The sequence below is a fragment of the Haplochromis burtoni genome, unplaced genomic scaffold (assembly GCF_018398535.1).
Source record: "Haplochromis burtoni strain Fernald_Lab_line unplaced genomic scaffold, NCSU_Asbu1 Contig_82, whole genome shotgun sequence".
In the NCBI taxonomy this organism is placed as follows: Eukaryota; Metazoa; Chordata; class Actinopteri; order Cichliformes; family Cichlidae; genus Haplochromis; species Haplochromis burtoni.
In genome coordinates this window covers 21,856-40,125 of record NW_024582443.1, presented here as the reverse complement: position 1 = coordinate 40,125, position 18,270 = coordinate 21,856, and the positions used below count along the sequence as shown (strand labels likewise).

The following is an 18,270-nucleotide window of genomic DNA, read 5'->3' as shown; positions in this document are numbered from 1 at the left end:
ATGTGTGCAAGTGATGAAAATAATACCTGATCTATTATCACATCTTGTTTTAAACATAATACACAGCAAGCGCTCTTTACTTGGTCTGCAGACACATCACTCAACAGTGTGTACACAACATTTTAGGGCCTATAATCACCTCGTGTTCAACCAGCACCTGTGAAGCACTTCAAGAAATCACACATCTAAGAGACTGATAAACCGTGCTCTTCTAAACAACCTTACAGCCACTTTTGTTCACTTATTCTTTTGCATCTCACAAGTCTTTGGAAACAAAAGTACCAAAAACTAGATGAGCACCTAATGAATGCTGTAAAAGCCTGTATCAAAAATATTAACCTGAAACCTGTTATTTTTATCATATACTTTAGATTTCAGTGCAATGACTTACACCTGTGCTTGTCCAGCTGTGACCTTTTCAGTGTTTTATCAAACCATTGCATATCTAGCAATGCAGGTATTAGCTACAAGAAAAATTTTGCTAATGATAAATATAATTTCTTTTATTAGCTAATAAGTTAATGAATTACAGAGCAAGTCTTACCCACAATATGGTATTTATTGATTAATGTAAGTTTAACTGAAACAACAAAAATCCAGCTCATCAAATTGTTTTGTGTTTTGTTTCCAACATGTAAGTCTAATAATCCTTTCACGTCTCATTATTTCAATAAAGGGTGAAAGCAGGTTTGTGTGTGGTGCGTTTGGTTGCAGTGCTGAGTGGACTTTGGCAGAGGTTTGTAAAATGGCTCTGCTGGACCCTCAAGAAACCGAGTACTTCAGAAAAACCCTGGAATTCAACGCTGCCAGGCAGAGGCTTATCACCCGATTTGTAAGTGTCGCATTAACATATTATATTTACTGTTAAAATTTGAAATTTGTTATTATTGTTAAATGTCATTCTCTTGTCTCCATTTAGTGTCCTGGATGCGGATCCGCTGTGACGAGAGAGAATGGATCAGATTTGAATGTCCTCTGTAAAGTGTGCACATCAGTAAAAGGACAGACCTTTGAATTCTGCTGGCAGTGTTTGAAGGAGTGGAAAGGTGCACGGCCTCGGAAGGACCGCTGTGGAAATCGTGGCTGCTGCAACCAGTCACTAAAGACGCTAAAAGAATGCCCAGATATCATCTTTGATTCAGTGAAGGGTGTCCACGGGTGTCCCTCTGTACGTGCCTGTCCCACCTGTGGCTTCCTGTTGGAGCACAGCAAGAGGCATTGTAAATCTCTTGTTTGTCCTCGTTGCAAGGTGAAGTTCTGCTTTGTGTGCCTGAAGATCTTCACTGAATGCACCACAACAAGTGGCATTTCTGCACCTTGCTCTAGTGGTGTAGCTCCCAGACAGACATCTATACCTGTATGGCAGAAGAAATAATAGTAACAACACAAGGCCATCAAACTTCACTTTGTTTTGGTGTGAAAGTGCCTTGGAGTTGATGCACTTTAAACTATTTCATAATTATATTAAAAAAATAACTTTTTGCTCCCACATTCACCTAGCAACTGCCAGAAACCAGTCAACAATTCCCAGAATTTCACTCTGACTGGAGATTGCCAGGTCACTGAACTTATACTAGGTCTGCATGGTTAAGCTACTTCCAGTATCCACTTGTCAACCAGTCAGGAAATAAACATGTTTCATAGAAACCTGCGGTTGGCATTTATCTGTAATAATATATCATGTAATATAATGCTAAAGAAATGTTGTAGTTTGTTGATGAGAAATTTCCTACCAGATGTAAACTTTATAATTGTATTATGCCTGATTTGTAAAATCTCAAAAATACATTTTAAATGTGAAGTTAAACACACATTCTTTCTTTTTGAAAAACCTTGTTAGGTTAAAACAAAAGTTAAGATGTTAAACATGCAGCTCATTTAAACAAATTGTCAAAATGTTGTCATTTATCATGTTGTGCTGGGTAGGTGATACCAGTTTTTGTTTTAACTAAAGAAATAATCTCTTTGGGTTTTTAAAAAAAATAATTTACAGTTTCAGTTTGTTTCAGTTTGATTCCAGTATATTTTGAACTATATTTTATGGAGATTAAATGATTTTTAAACATTTTTTATTCACTTACATATAATTTCCAGTTGGTGGAAATTGGGCGAAAAGTCCTTAAATGTCTCAAATACAAATCACTGTACCTGACGGGCCTTTATCATGAGTATCAGGCTTTTATGTATCATTTTACATAATATACATGACAGTCTGACTTTGACTCTGACAGTCTGAAGTAATAGGCTACAAAGCAAATCAGAATTTTATTTCTTGCGTAACTTGCAACTAACTAATCTAAAAGTGCAATCCAGTCCATGACAAGTACAGTGGTATATGTTTGTTTTTATTTACATCACAAAAGCACAAATGATAAAAATCAGTACATGATTTACTTTCTTGAGGTTGTTCTGTGTGCCTTTACATTTTCTCATTTCTTGGTGGTTATCATGTGGCTAATAATATTGCCACATGATTGATTTATTATTTATAATCTTTGGCTCTGAGCACAGAAGCCCATGAGGTGGAGCCTTTAATTTCCCTGGTGTGTGTACCCTTACATTTGTTATTGGTGTCCCACACAATTTATCAACAAAAATAAGAGAAAAAAGAAAAAAAGTAGCTAATGAATTGTTTACACCCTGAGAAACAGCTCGAAATAACTGCACAGGTTTAACAGCGTACAAAAGCATTTTTGTCCTTGGTCTGTGTTAAACGGTTGGAGCTCGACGATGGAGCTGAGTCAGCCTCCGTGAACCTTGGTCACCATCTGCACAACAGAGTTGGGCTTGATTTTACAGTCTGACAGCGACGCAGAGTCGTCGTCCAGTGGGTTTCCTTCAACGACCAGACGGATTTCACCCAAATATTTCTCTACACATGGAACACAAGGAAAACAGAAAGTTACTCCGCAAACCTTAGAATAAATAAACAGGCTACATGTCCCCGCATTAAAGGTTTTAACGCGGGCATTAAAATACTGGACTTATTTAAATGCCTCTGTTAAAGCCGCATCGCAGAGAACAGCAGTTCAGTTAGTAACACTTTCACTGTCTGTGCTTCCGGACAGGCTCCAGGTTATGGACCAGCTTCGTCAGTTTCACGTTTATAATGTTTCAACAACTGACAACTGAACTGATCGTAATTCTAAAAGTAATTTTAAACATACAAATCATATTTTAAGATATTTGAATATTAAAAAATAGGCAGCATGATTTAAATGTATTGTTTTGTTGTGTAACAGATTGCTACAGTGTTTATTTATTTATTTATTTTTTAATCTTATTTTAGGTTCGCCTACCTGTGGGAAACGCTTTGAGCGCTTCCTTCCTCAGCTGGCCCACCGTCGGTTGTTGCACGGGCAGCTGTTTGGAGTACACGCTGACTGTTTTCATCCCGCCTGAAGGCGAGACAACAGCGACATCATATCGACACATCGTGTGGGGGAAGCTGAGAGTTCCTTTCACTGTCTCCGTCTGAATGTTATGCGCAGTTACGCTAAATTTTTATACAGCGGACCCGGAAACATGCGTCTGAAATGGTTTGTTTCGCTTTAAGAAGGAAACAATAATGTAACGATGCCATTTATTTATTTGTTTATTTATGAGAATAAAATAATGTGGATGTTATTGACACTTAATCCAACTAAATCGGCCTACAACTAATCGATTACAGTGTGAGGGAGTAACAGAAATATAAGAGTGAAAGTTGTTATTGTATTTGAATTGGACTCATATCGAGTTGACCGACTCTTTGGAATCACTGCACAGGTTAATTCAATATTATCTCCCGTGAATCACAGTGACTTTAATCTAAAACACTGCACATGGTCTCCTTATGATTTACAAAGCAAACCTAAACCAAGAGCTTAGCGTTAGTCTTTAAATGAGTCTGCGGGTCACGTGTGGATATGAGTTACACAAGTAAACTGTTCTTTATCTTGTTCGTGTTAAACCATTTTATTAAAAAACAGTCTGTAAATCTGCCTTTTCTATCACTTATATCTCAATATCATAATATCGTTTCAGAATTATAAAACGGTAATTGCGCAGATGTTGCAGTTGCGCAGTTCTGCCGATAGTAGTGAAGCTATCAGATAAGTAATGGAGTGTCGGTGTGTCAGGGGAGTCTGGCGTTTTTCGTCTTTAATTTAGAAGAAATCACGTGATTATTCACCTTCACCGTGTGGTCAGCAGTTTTTCTGCCAATCGATCAGACATTGGCTTTGAAGCAGCGGGCTTAGTGTCGGTTACAGGATTTTATTTATCCATATATCACGTCTGCACACCCTTTACTGTTGTATCTGTCGCTGCGTTTGGTAGCCTATAATAATCTTATTTCTAGGAATTTGAAGATATGGTACTCCACTGCTTCAGTAGATATACTCCAGCCCACACAAGTCTTCTCAGTTCACCGCTGTTCACGTCATTTCAACAACCGCTACTCGAGTCTCGCTGTGATAATGTCCACATCGTAAGTGGATCAGTCACAGCTCTGCTGCTCAGGTAAAGCACGATGTGGTCTAATAACTACATTGTTGATGTGCATATTAGATCGGACTGCCTGGTTATTGTTTTAATATTTTGGAGGATGGAGGTTTTCTAACGGTAGGAAACTGCGCACCAGAGAGCGCATCCTCTACCCTCATCCCTCAGTCACGTCTTTTAAAATGCTGAAAGGCGCTTTGTAACAAATGCTCACCACAATACAGGAGAAAATGTACAGTTATTCATACAGAGAGATGGTGGCGTGGTGTAAGAACGTCCTGGTCCGAATTCACCTTCAGGCTGCCTGCGACAGGCTGGTGCTTTGTTTATGTCTATCCTGCGTTTCACTCCAGTTTTGCTGGGGACCCTGAATTGAATAAGTGGAAGGGAACAGATGGCTGAACTATGGAGCTTTTCATTCTTACATATGAATGTAACTGAACAAAATTTTTAAATGTTTTATTTATTATTGTTTAATCTTTCTTTTTGTCCCTGGTCATGCTGTTACCCATGTGTTTCTCATTAAGGTTGGACAGGCCAGGGCACACCTAAAACCCATTTACAGTCATGCATGTCAGTGGACTCTGGAAGGAAGCCAGATTTTTGAGTAGCATCTTGCAATGCAGTTCTGAAAACATGCAAATAAATATTCAGTTTCATTAGATGATACGTTAAGAAATGATACAGAATTCTGCTGGAATTATCTGAGGGAAGCATCCACGACCTCAGAAAGACCTCTTTGCTGCAGTCAGTCTCTAAAAGTACTGCCTTTGAGTCTGTGAGTCCATGTCCCTCCATCCATGCCTTACTCACCTGTGGCTTAGTGTTGGGACACAGCCAGACACATTGCAAATCTCTCTGTTTGTCCTCAATGTAAGGTGAAGTTTTGTTTTGTGTGCCTGAAGACTGAATGCATGACAACAAGTCAAATATCTGCTCAATGCTCCAGTGTGTGGGCCGCCAAACAGACCTCTATACCTGTTAGGCAGAAGAAATGATGGAAAAAGACAGCACCCTGCTGGAGCTTTGTTTTCTTTGCGTGCAACGTAATTTCCCATACTGTGTTTCATGTCCTTCTCTGGTTATAACATGAGGTCAGATTTGGCATATGTAATCATTATTGGCTTTGTTGGTGAGATATTTTGCTGTCACATGTGATCTTTTTTGCCTATACTGCTTTTAGTTTAAGTCACAAGGACCATAACAAGTCTGAAACTTTTCATTTATTCATAAATCTGAAATATGGTTGAACCTGCATATACTTTATGTATGCATTCCTTCATTTCAGTTTAATTTCAGTTTAATGAGATAGTATATTTTACTTAGTTTCAGTTATTTAAAGCCATAATTAAAGCCTTGTTTTCCCGGCATGAATAGGTTGCGGATAAAATTCCCCACAGATCCACCTTTATCCTAAATGCTGGTTAAGTGGCACAAAGAGGAACATTTGCTGCATTGTTTTCAGCAGAAGGGTATTACAGAAAATATGCAATAAGATTTAAATATGCAACCAAAGATGACATGTAAACCAGAAAATTAAAATAACTTTCAAACATAGAAATAATGCTCATCATAATGCATGCTTGCTCAGTTTCGAGTTGAATCACTTTATCAAGCATGATGCTGTCATTGAGATGAAAACTGGAAACTACCTAATACACCCGCACCAATGTGTGTTATGTAACCAGAACAATGTTTGGTTTGGTTTTTTTGCTGTTTCACATCCTGGTTGTCTTGCCAAATGATAGGTATGAGTGGATTCATCAGTAATCTTATTATCACATCATTTTTTTATCCAGTTTGATACACATCCATAACACCACAATGGCAAAAGTAACACAATAACCATTTCAATCTCTCCAAACAAGACAATAAATCCAGTTGATAAGCCAGCCCAGTGAAGCTGATTGGTTGATCGGGTACTTTCCACAACTTTGGCTACATGGTGCAAGGTACCAAAAGTAGAGTGATAAAACCAATAAATGCACAAAATAAGATATTAAACCTGGACTCGCTGCAGAATTAACACTGATTACATAAAATAAAATGTACAAAATAATCCTGGCTGCTAATCTGCAGTTGCATGAGTTTTCGTAGCTGGTGGAGAGAAACCGAAAGTGATAACGAATAAATAAAAAACAATCTAGGGCATTTCCTGGTGTGTGCAGACAACAGCTTCTGTGTTTACTGCTCATTCTAAACCTGAGAAGGATATCACGTGAATGGTGATAATTCAGAGAAAACTGAAAGGACAGCTGAAAGAGAGGGACTGAGAATCTGCTACAGCAGAGAGAAGGGTTGTTTTGGGACTGCAGTGAGGAAAGAGAGTCACAGAATGACAAAGCTGAGTGCGGCACGAGCTGAGTAATGAAAAAGGATTCAACGTAGATGCCGCAATCAAGGAAACAAAGGCAACAAATGTCAGGGTGCCGCGAGGGGAAAACCCAAGCCATATTGAGAAGTGTGTTGAAGACAACATAATCAAAACAACAGCAAAGTGGCAAAAATATATATTTGTGCAGGTAAGAAATGGCTTTACTATGATATGAGGTCTGCCCAGTTAAAGACAGATCAACATGTTTAGGATCCTCCCACAGATTTCATTTATGTTCACATCAGAGGACCGTGAGGCCTCAAAAGCTTCATTTTATGCACTGTCTGCTTTGGGTTGAACCACCAGCCTTCTGATTAGTAGATGAACTGCTATACTGCATAAGCCACCAGCAGAAACTGGTGTGGTAATAATATTGCCTAACAGCAACTGCAATCTAAAGGCAGTACCCAACAGTCCAAAAGGAAACTGTGGCTGGGTGTCATGGCAGAGACCGATGAGGAAGCGGTCCTGAGCTGTAGCTGGATGCTGTTCCGATCCCAAGCAGACAGAATAACCCCACGGTTTGCATTTTCACCTTTAGCCACCAGCCACCTCTTCTTCATATTACTCTGTATATCAGGTATGTGAATTAGAGCAGTGATAGGTGGTGCCTATTAGAAACAAACAGATTTTTAATGCCTGCGTGTAGCAGTGTGGAATCTGTAGTAATGGACTATTGAGATTAGTTTTCAGAACACAAACTGTAAAAAAAGAAAAAAATTTTTTATTATTGAATAAGATGGAAAAATATCTCAAATGATATACATTCATAGTTATTTTTGATATACCAACAAATAGCAAGTTACACAGCTTAGCAGGGAAATAAACACAAAATACATTATTACATCCTAATTATTCATCATTTACAGCTCATCATAATTAATTAGTGCTGAACTCTAAGCAGGTATGGGACAAGTCTTGAAAGAGCCAAAGATGATGGATTTTGTCCTTTGGTGTCTCATATTTCAGTCCTGCTGTGAGTCTTGTGGATGCAGTCGAGTGCATCAGTGATGATCAGCCACCGTGGACCTTCGCCACCATCTGCACCACAGACGAGGGTTTGATCCTATATTCAGACAGAGATGCAGATTCATCATCCAGCGGTTTCCCTGCGACAACCAGCCGGATTTCACCCAGAAGATATCCTACACACACAACACAGGAGAGAGACGAACCTCACTAAGTAAATAAAGATGTGACAAATAATTATATCATGTTCCCTGAACACGACTGACGGTTGTTATCTTTAAGTTGCACTCAGACAGCACATGACTGTGGCCACTGCTCAACTAAAACTAAACTAAGTGTGAAAAACATTTAATTCAACTGTAAAAAACAAAACCTCAACAACACAGTTTGTGCGACTTACTGAAACAGCAACACAGTACACAGGAAACGTGTTTGTAATTGTGGTCATATCTGTTAACACAGCCTGTCTGAGCTGGCTTGAGCTCACATGTTTACTCAGACTGAGATGTCCACTTGAATGTGTGGTTGAAGTTGGTGTGTTGCATTATTGTGCTACACAAATACCTCACATAACTATGACGCCAAACTAAATCATTCTTAATTATATTATTATTACCAATAAAATTAAACACTTCATGTAGTTTTTTTTTAAATATATAATTTAAAAGATTCATAAAATAGACAAAGACATTTGAATGTAGGCTTACGATAGAGCCACGTGATCACTCAAGAAGTAATTTTTCTTTTTGATCTGTTTTGGGTTTTAGGCTTACCTTTCTTGGGAAACAGCTTCAGCGCTCCTTTCTTCAGGTCACTGACCGTCTTCCGCTGCTTCTTGGAGGCGTTTAACTTAAGAATCCCCATCTCCCCTGCCGGTGAGAGAACAGACAAGCTAAACTTGCACATTTTGTTTGTCTGGATCGTGTGTGAGCGGTACGAGCTGCTTCAGGTTATGTTAAAGTCAGAATGGGCGTGGGCTGAATTTATAATTGAGATGGCTTTTTCCTTTTAGGAGGGTTGTCCCAAATAGCTGTTCACAAAGACTAGCGGCAGCAGCTTATATGAGCCTACAATCGTGACTTTATCAAAAAGCCACACCAACAGATGTGTTTGGACTGTTAGGGAAGTTCCACATCTAATTTAGTTTCACTATCGTTTTAAATCGAGTTATAAGAAATCGCATGGTTTACTTTTGCCACACATTATGTTTACACTGTAGGGTGGATAGTTTCCATCAGCTGAATGAACAAACCCAGGGCTGGACTGGGACAAAAAATCAGCCCGGGCATTTTGACTAGAGACCAGGTATTATAGAAAAAGCCATAGAGCCTTTGAATGAAAACAAACGCTGTTGTGACAGTGACGTACACTATCTTGTCGGTATGAATGAATGATTTCTATACATTTTACATCAGATGACCACTTTGGTTGAAAGATTCAGATAATTATTTATTAAAAGCGAGACATTTTAAATGAGAATAAGGAAGAAAAGTATTTATTTTTGTCCCCCTTCCCTGTTAATGCCCTACCTGGCCCCCTGGCATAACTTTGCTAGACCCGCCCCTGCACAGTTAACAGCTGTCAGCTACTTAGAAAAGGATCTGGTGTTATTTGTCTCCCAGAAATAGTTCATAACTTCAACTCATTCATGTCACCTAAAAGGTAAACCTGTTTGTCCATCACCTGTTCAGCTCTGATGATTCAGTAAGGACATCTCCTGGTTTCATCTTCATGTTTCCTCTCAACAGATAACCAAACCAACATCATGACCAGCGGCTTTACAGCTGTGGCTCCAGCAAACATCAGCTGGTCCTAGAAAGTAATATTAAATAAATTATAACAACAACTGATCAAGCTTAAACGCGCTTTTGTTGTTCAGCGTGAAATCTGCTGGTTTCCTCTTTCTGGTGCAAAGTGGGCGATAAACAAACAAGAGAGAAAAGCCGATCAGCTGATCATTGATCAGTTTCATGATTGAAGTAGCAACAGAAGAGGGAGGGGAGAGAATGAGAGAAGTAGAGGCAGCTGTGCAGCATAAAAACACAGAATAACGCCAGCTTTGTGTGTTTTTTTTATCCTAGCTGAAGTACGGAACAAATTGTGTTCCTTTTCACCTCAACACCATGTTATTCTGTTTGTCTGTGACAAGATTGCTTTTAGAGTCATTGCCTAAGCAAGGAGGAAGGTGCATCCGACCTCCTCGGCTATAATTGGTCCATCCCAGAGTCGTTCATGACCAATTGGCCAGTCCACCACCTTTCATTGTTTGTACCATTATAGACAACAACAACAACACTGGCCCATAAAAACGAAAAATCACCATCGGCCCACCGGGCAAATGCCCAGTATGCCCAATGGCCAGTCCAGCTGTGGACATGGCCAATATATGTCGTTATTATTGATGATCTATGACAATGTGGTGTCTGTCCATCTTTTAATGTTCTTGCAATCAGACGACTTCATACTCCACTGTTTTAGTGAACATATCCTGAGATAACAATTCAGGCCAGGAATTCAACTCTATCCCAGCTACCTTATACAATAGGTTAACCCTGTGTTATGTGGGGATGTTGGGATGTCAGTGAAGGAACGACACTGGTGTTGGTTGTGCTGACTCACAGAACGTCTGACGTGGTGTGCATATTTAAAGACAAGATCCAGAAAGCTATTCTTAAAGGTTTATTATGGCAATGAGGTGAATGGATGGATGTGTGATTTTCTCTAGACATTCAAATAAGAACAAACAATAACAATTAAGGATCAAACCAAATCACAGTGCTATCATGCTACTGAAAGGATTCAGTAGATTACTGAATCCACTGAATTTACACTAATGCATCCAACATCTTAGCATTTCCATTTCTTTAAAGTTATGGCTCTGGTGTAACACAACCAGGGGGAGGGAAGATCTATTTACATTGCATGGCAACCAGATATAAGGTTAAACAGAGTCATCTTTGTTTACCTTCTCTGGTGAGGAGGTAAAAGCCTACCAGGCCAAAGTGGAATTATAAAGACTCCTGGGTATTTCCAACAGCTGGTGCTGGTGTAAGGAAGTTGGATTCCCGCCTGTGGCCATCTCCCTGTACACCTCATCCACCTAACACACTGCATACTGATATAGCCACACCCTTTTTGCACATACTCTTATTTCTTTCTTTGTTATTCAGATATTTATCAGCAAGTGACTTATATTTATGTATATATAGCATATATTGTGCTATTTCTTACTTCCTGTATTGTCTGCACGCTCGTGCAGTAAAGAGAGTGTATGTTGTAACACAAGACACAAAAAGAGAGCTGATTAAGTTGTCTAACTAACTCATCTACACCAGGCATGCTGTAGGATATGTAGCAGCACTGAGGAGGTGGTTTGACTCGAAACGATTAAAAAATAAATCAAAAAAGGTATTTCGACTTTTTTCATTTTTGATTTTCAACTATTTCGAGTTCAATCTCGAAACTTAGAATTAGTTCTCAAAATGAACACTAATGAATGAAATTAAATAATGAAAAAAAATATTTTAATAAAATCAGGACTCGTCGTGAAAACCAGCAGGCAAGGCTAAACTCGAATTTTACCAACGACAGAGGTGCGGCCCTGAAAACACACACACACACACACACAGTGGGAGAAAGAAAGAGATGGGAGGGAGGGAGGAGTATCGCTGCTCATATTCACCGCAGAACAACACGATTCTTAGTCGACCGCTGGATATACTCCCGTGAACAGATAGTGCGCAGTGACAATAAAAGCCAAGCCAGATGTTCAACAGGACCACACCTTTGTGTTCACCTCACCAAGATTCGGGTGTTGCTCCGTTCATCAACGTGCCAGATGTCTATTACATGTATCCAGTGTGTCCCGCAGACAGAGCGCCGATGTACTTGCCCCCGCCTTTGCTGCTGCACAGGTAACAACTCAGGTTACATCTGCTGCTCCGATTTCACTGCTAACGATTTTTATGCTCTGACTTTTCGTTACGGCTCTAAACTGCGCGATGCCATAATTCAGTGTCACAGTCTGACATCACAGTGATGCTGAAACACGAAGCCGCTGATCAAACACTTTATGTTAAGAAGAAACGCGAGCTGTGTGCAAGTATCAGAAAACTGCGCAACACTGCAGCTCACACACTCTCTTTTTTGAAGTGAAACCGAAAGTGTTCATTCTGATCTGTTTGTTGTTGTTTCGCAGTGTGACGCCCCCAAGCGTGCCAACAACACAGGAGAAGTGTTACGACCGTCATGACAAAACACTTAAATTTGTCGATGGAGAGGATGATTTGGACTGTAAGTGTCACGTGGGCACTTTTCAAAGTGACATCGAACAGATTCAACTTTATAGAAATAATGACAATAATTAAATACAATAATTTTACCTGTGCTCACATTAGTCTAGGTTAAACAAAATCGGCATTAGCATTTATTCGCGTGTGACATTGATTTTTTACTTGTGTGTGATTTCTCAGTTTTGTATGAAGGCTTCAAATCTCTCAGAGCTCAGATGTCCTGTGGTCACGCTGTGACTCCGACCTCTCTCACCAACTGGTGTCGCAGATTGTTGAACCAGGTAGGCCACCAAGGGTCAGCTTCAATAAAATAAATAAATAACAGACAACATCAGACACAGTGGCAGAATTCAGATTTTAAACAGGGCAGAATAGTTTTGCCTGTGTCTTGAAATTACAGAAGTTAATGTTTTTAATGCTACATGCACGTGAATAAATCAAGAAAACAACGCCCAATATATCATCATTATTATTATTATTTTCCTGTGGATTGGATTGGAACGATACTATTTCATTTGTTGATAATATGAGGTAACCCTCACACAACATAGTGTTTATAGTTTTATTAATCAAAGATTAACCTAAAGATATTAGCTGCAATTCATGAGATTGTTCTGTCGTTTGTTTTCAACCCCTGAACTGTATAAATAACGCACCTTTCTATATTTCAATAAAGGGTGAAAGCAGGTTTGTGTGTGGTGCGTCTGGTTGTAACGTCGAGTGGACTTTTGCAGAGGTTTGTAAAATGGCTCTGCTGACGCCTCAAGAAAATGCATATTTTCGAAGAACCATGGCGTTCAACGCTGCCAGGCAGACACATACGACTAAGATGGTAAGTGATTCATTAACATATATATTTCATGTAAATGGAGAATTGTTAGACATTTCATCATGTATTACATATTGTCCCACCTCTGTCTCCGTGTAGTGTCCTGGCTGCAGATCCACTGTGACGAGAGAGAATGAATCAGATTTGAATGTCCTCTGTAAAGTGTGCACAGCAGTAAAAGGACGGCCGTTTGAATTCTGCTGGCAGTGTTTGAGGGAGTGGAAGGGTGCACGGCCTCGGAAAGACCGCTGTGGAAATCGTGGCTGCTGCAACCAGTCATTAGAGACACTAAAAAAATGCCCAACTATCACCTTTGGTTCAGTGAAGGAGTGTCCCTCTGTTCGTGCCTGTCCCACTTGTGGGTTACTGTTGGAGCACAGCAAGAAGTATTGTAAATCGGTTCACTGCCCTCGATGCAATGTGTCATTTTGTTTTGTATGTCTGAAGAGCTCCGGTACATGTTTGATAACCAGGTGTATTCCTGCCCCCAGACAGACCTCTATACCTGTCTGGCAGAAGAAATAATGGGAAAGACACAAGGCTGTTAAGTTTCGCTTTCTTTAAATTAAGAGTGTCTTTTCCAAATCAATTGACCATGCTGTGTTTTTTAATTCTCTGCTTTAAATGTCATCGCATTAAAAAAAATGATGGTAGTGAGAAATGTATTACCAAATATGATCTTTGCAGCTGTGTCATGTCTGAACTGTAATGATAAATCTGATAAATGCCATTCATTCATAAACTTAGAATAAGGTTAAACATTCTGTGTGCACATCCTGTCCTCTGGTTACTTACATATATAACACATGTCGTCTCCTTATCACACATTTTGTTTGTTTTGCAAACTACGTGATATTAAATCTGTTTAGAACAAATGTTTTGTGTAGGAAAATCTTGTTTTGTTTAATCAATGTCAATGCTCTTATTTCCTCAACTGTTTCGAGCAAATGTGTCTTTTAATAAAACTTTGTTATGTTTAATTAAAGTCATTGTGTAAAACATTCAGCATATTTAAGTTAATTGTTTCATTTTCGAAATTAAAAATAAAAATGTGTCTCTGAGGAAGAAAAGCTTGCAACACCATATTTAATACAAGCCTGTAGATTTTTTTTCTGCCTTTTTGTTTCTTAGTGTATAGAAAATGAACACTGTCATGTAAAATGTGATTTTTTACTATACATTGTTAAAAAAAATATGGTCCAAATGAAATGTTGATTTGAAAGTTAAATTAATACAGTGACTGAGTTAAAATGCAGATTTTTAATTATTATTATTGTTAGGTTAGTCATACAGTCTCAGGAAGAGAAGGCTTCATCACTTTGTGCTGCTGAGTTGGGGAATGCAGGAAAACCTGTTTTCATTCTGTTCTTCATTTAGACAATATAAAATATTTAACTCTTAATCTGATTAAAGTTTAGCTGTTTGAAGGCTAACTTAAATTCCAAGTTTCAGTGTGAATCCAGGGATATCAGTATAATTTTTACTCTTTTTAAATGATGTAAAATCATTGTTAACGTATTCACATGTAAGTCACAGCATGTATTGCACTGAGGTAAACATTTTACAGAAGAATTTCTATCTCTATTTAACATCCAAGCTCTGATATGTAATGTTCCAAGGAGCAAAGGTGTCTCGCTTTTTCCCCGGACATAAAGGTTTACTAGGCTAAATAAAATAAAATAAAACATCAATCATCTTTGCTTCCAGAGTCCCACTGCTCTACTTTCGCAATGGTTGTCCACACCTGCTTCAACCTCTCCCTGACATAGGTGGTGCTACTTTTTGCACCAGGTTTGCTGATCTTGATCTTTGGAAAATAGCCCGAGCCCTTTAGACTTATTGCCAGGTTCCCAACCCGAGCTTTTGATCACAGGCATCCGTGATAAAGGCCTATGAGTCCGTGATACGCATATCAGTTAACCATTGTAAACTTATGTGCTTGTGTTCCCGGCATGAGGTCCTTTACCGCTAAGGAATGGATCAGCTCCAGAATGAGCTACATTTGAAGCAAGTTGTTTCTCTAAGTGAGTTTAAATAAATGCTTAAAATTTTAAATCGGCAAAGATCGGCATGCAAATGTTTTAATGGATAAATTATCTGACTACTATGTGAAAACGTTTTGGGACTTTATTTCTTTCTATTTCTATGTGGATGATCACTCATCTATCATAATTTGTAAAATTTTATGTATTTTAGTGTTGTTGTAAATGAGATTTTGAATCTGAATGGGGTTTTTTTCCTGGTTGAATTAATCAGGAAAAAAAATTGTATTTTATTTTTTAAAAAAGAACGTGTTCTGGCTAAAATTCCCCACATGTTCTCCTTTCCCCCTCAATGCTGGTTAAGTGATTCTCTGCACTGTTTTGGTTTCCAGAAGAAGAAAAAAAGATATATTAGAAAATACACAAAAAGATTTAAATATGGAACCCAAGACGAGCTGTAAACAAAACAGTTAAACTTAAACTGAAACATGTAAATGATGCTCATCATAACGCCTCAATTTCAAACACAATCATTTAGCTGAAAACTGTAAACTACCTAACAACTAGAAATTGCCCGTATCAGCGTTTGTTATGTAACCAGAACAATGTTTGGTTTGTTTGTTTTTTTTGCTTCTTTACATCCTGGTTGTTGTGCCAAATGATGGTTATGAGTGGACTCATCAGTCCTAGTTTACAAACATTCAGATTAAATAATTTTAACATCCAGTTTGATGGACATCCAGAACATTGCAGTAGCAAAGGGAACGCAATAATTCCCCCAAACTCACTAAATAAAATAATAGATCCAGGTCATAATGAGACACAGCGTCACTGGTCAGACCAACTTTGACTACAAGGTGCAAGTTTACAAAATATATTGTGATAAAACCCATAAATCATCAAATAAATAAATAAACCTGGACTCTGGGCAGCACTAAGACTTTTATTATATAAATCAAAATCATACAAGTGCTGATCTGCAGTCGTATGACTTCTTGTAACTGGTGGAGAGAAACTGAAAGTGACAAAAACAAAATAAACAAAACAGTTTTGGGGACATTCCCTGGTGCGTGCAGAGGTCAGTGTCTGTGTTTACTGCTCAAACCTGAGAAGGATAACAGGTGGGATCCAAACAAACAGAGTACAGATAATTCTGGGAAAATTGAACCTTTAAATTTGTCTTATTATGTGGTTTCACTGTGAAGGCAGTAAAAGTTTGACTTATAAAGTTTAGTATCTTGTTGCTTGCTGGGCAAGATCTTCTAAATTCGCATAAGCTAAATGTGAAGAAGCTGGGGTGAGAATCAGCACCTCCAAGTCTGAGGCCATGGTTCTCAGCTGGAAATGGGTGGAGTGCACATCAGCACCACTAGTCAGGGTTGAGCTGCTATGTTGAGTGGAGGACTTTAAGTGATGGGGGAGCGGAGCAAGAGATTGACAGGCAGTTTAGTGCTTTAGTGGTTTGGTGTGGTGAAGAAAGCTGAGCGTAAAAGTAAAGCTGGTGATTTACATGTTGATGTATGTTCTTCCCCTCATGTGGTCACGAGCTGTGGGAAGTGACTGTAGAATTAGACTGTGGATACAAGCAGCAGAGTTTTTTGTGAAGGATGAGGGCTCAACTCTTGAGATAGAGAGGTATATTGTTGTTGTTATACTCTTTCTTTAGAAATATTATCATCATTTTCTTGGACTCATTCAATAATAAATGATGGGAATTCCACTCGTTTTTTAGGGCTGGAATGAAGGCTATCAAATACACATGACAGTGGTTTGTAGAGAGCCAGGGGAAATCCTGTGTTTAAAGTAGATTCACTATCACTTTCTCTTCAGACATTTAAAATAAATAACATGAGTTAATGTTAAATGATATTGTGTAAAAGCTGAGGAGCATTACATGGTTTATCCACACGTAACCAATGTCGCACCTTGTAATATTTTACTGAGTATTAAAGACTTGTATGTGTAAATCTAAAACATAACATTCATTGTCAAATTTGATCCCTGGATTTGAACAAGTCAGCAAAACCTCATTTGATATGAGCCTGTGGATTTCCCTTCCTTCCTGCAACATTTTGCTGAGATCCCACATTGACAAATGAAAATGATCGTGTAAAATGAAATATTTTATAATACTTTATTTTTTATAAAGTGGTCCAATTGTGCCAATTGATGGGTCTGTCTAACACAAGCCCTCGCTGGAACGAGACAATTCTATTACAACAGCAAAAGCAAGACGCAATTTACCAGAGCTCTTTGTGTTACTCGTGCACGAGGGAGAGAACTGGATGAGCGCCGTTCCTTCGTTTGACACCAGTGCTCTCGTCTGCTTCCTCGTAACACTGCTCTTTATTGAGGTTACATGAATATGCATGGGTTCATTAACATATGACGCCTTACACAGATATACATGTGAACAAAGAATACCTTGTCTGTGTGCTGTGTAGGTATATGTGTGTGTGTTGGTCAAGATGTGACCCTGTGAATAACTCCCCAAAATCTGCTGGCCTGGAAGTCCAGCAATTCATCTAAACAAAAGGCACTTATACTAAAACAGATACAGAGTAGGTGTCCTCCTATAGTATAAATCAGTAAGAGAAGGTATGACCTCTCTCATGACCTTAAGTCATGTGTGTGCATGCCAGAACACTCTGGAAAGCACACAGAGTCTCTACAGACTACTACGGATCGAACCTCTGTTATTATGCAATCGATTATAAAACTCTAAGCATATATGAGTAAAAATTTCTAAGCATAAATGACAATCAACAATATAAACCTTACACCAATGCTGATTTAGAAGTATTTACAGGAACAGCTAAAGTTGTACAATAATCAAGTTAAAGTGGAATCAAAAAGTTTAAATAAATATGAAACACGTGAACATCACGATGCTTTTCGGCTCAGTTTAGATTAAAAATATTAAACCTGATTTAAAAATTATTTCAAATGTTGTCATTGACTTAAAAACAGTAAACTACTCAACATGCAGACATCAGTGGTATGTGAGCAGAACAATGACATTTGGTAATGTGTATTTAATCATGCACATTATAAATAGCAAATATAAAATAGGTCTTTTTTCAGTATGTACTTTTTGGAGGTTGCTCTATATACAGTTACATTTATTCTGATTTCTTCCTGTGATGATAATAATCTGAGGCTCCTTAATTATTGTTTGTATCCTTTGTTTCAGATATGGGATGTGTGTAACGTCAGTGAGAGGAGATATTCCTAATATTCTCAGGCACACACCTCTGACTGTGAGAACAGAAGCCCCAGAAACTTGTTTGGAAAAAAAATGCACCCCAATTAATCATTATTTACTCCATATGATATTGA

General features: G+C 38.5%; 2 protein-coding genes and 1 long non-coding RNA gene across 3 annotated transcripts in view; 2 read left to right on the top strand and 1 right to left on the bottom strand.

Moving 5' to 3' along the window:
• The window catches only part of LOC102288975 (probable E3 ubiquitin-protein ligase ARI8), a gene marked incomplete in the record, with an annotated part of 62,934 nt that extends 61,133 nt beyond the window's left edge, over nucleotides 1–1,801 (top strand). The window contains 2 exon segments of the mRNA XM_042222231.1: nucleotides 677–832; nucleotides 920–1,801. Of these exon segments, the coding sequence (XP_042078165.1) occupies nucleotides 677–832; nucleotides 920–1,375 (612 nt within the window).
• A 3,986-nt stretch (nucleotides 1,802–5,787) lies between these two features.
• Nucleotides 5,788–11,993, bottom strand: LOC121814768. Its single transcript, XR_006054557.1, has 4 exons — nucleotides 11,630–11,993; nucleotides 9,512–9,640; nucleotides 8,602–8,697; nucleotides 5,788–8,004 (listed from the first exon to the last, which is right to left on the bottom strand). It is a non-coding gene; the product is annotated as an uncharacterized LOC121814768 (long non-coding RNA).
• On the top strand, nucleotides 11,465–14,823 carry LOC102289793. Its single transcript, XM_005925867.3, has 5 exons — nucleotides 11,465–11,742; nucleotides 12,027–12,121; nucleotides 12,301–12,401; nucleotides 12,797–12,952; nucleotides 13,049–14,823. Exons 1-5 carry the CDS (start codon nucleotides 11,594–11,596, stop codon nucleotides 13,472–13,474), a joined length of 927 nt encoding a protein of 308 aa, XP_005925929.2. The 5' UTR covers nucleotides 11,465–11,593; the 3' UTR covers nucleotides 13,475–14,823.
• Nucleotides 14,824–18,270: the final 3,447 nt, after the last annotated feature.

Bases quoted from the DNA above. Each gene is read 5' to 3' on its own strand.
- LOC102289793 (XM_005925867.3), top strand. From the start codon at position 11,594: ATGTTCAACAGGACCACACCTTTGTGTTCACCTCACCAAGATTCGGGT. The intron at 11,743-12,026 runs GTAACAACTCAG...GTTGTTTCGCAG, and splicing joins CCGCCTTTGCTGCTGCACAG to TGTGACGCCCCCAAGCGTGC. The intron at 12,953-13,048 runs GTAAGTGATTCA...GTCTCCGTGTAG, and splicing joins AGACACATACGACTAAGATG to TGTCCTGGCTGCAGATCCAC.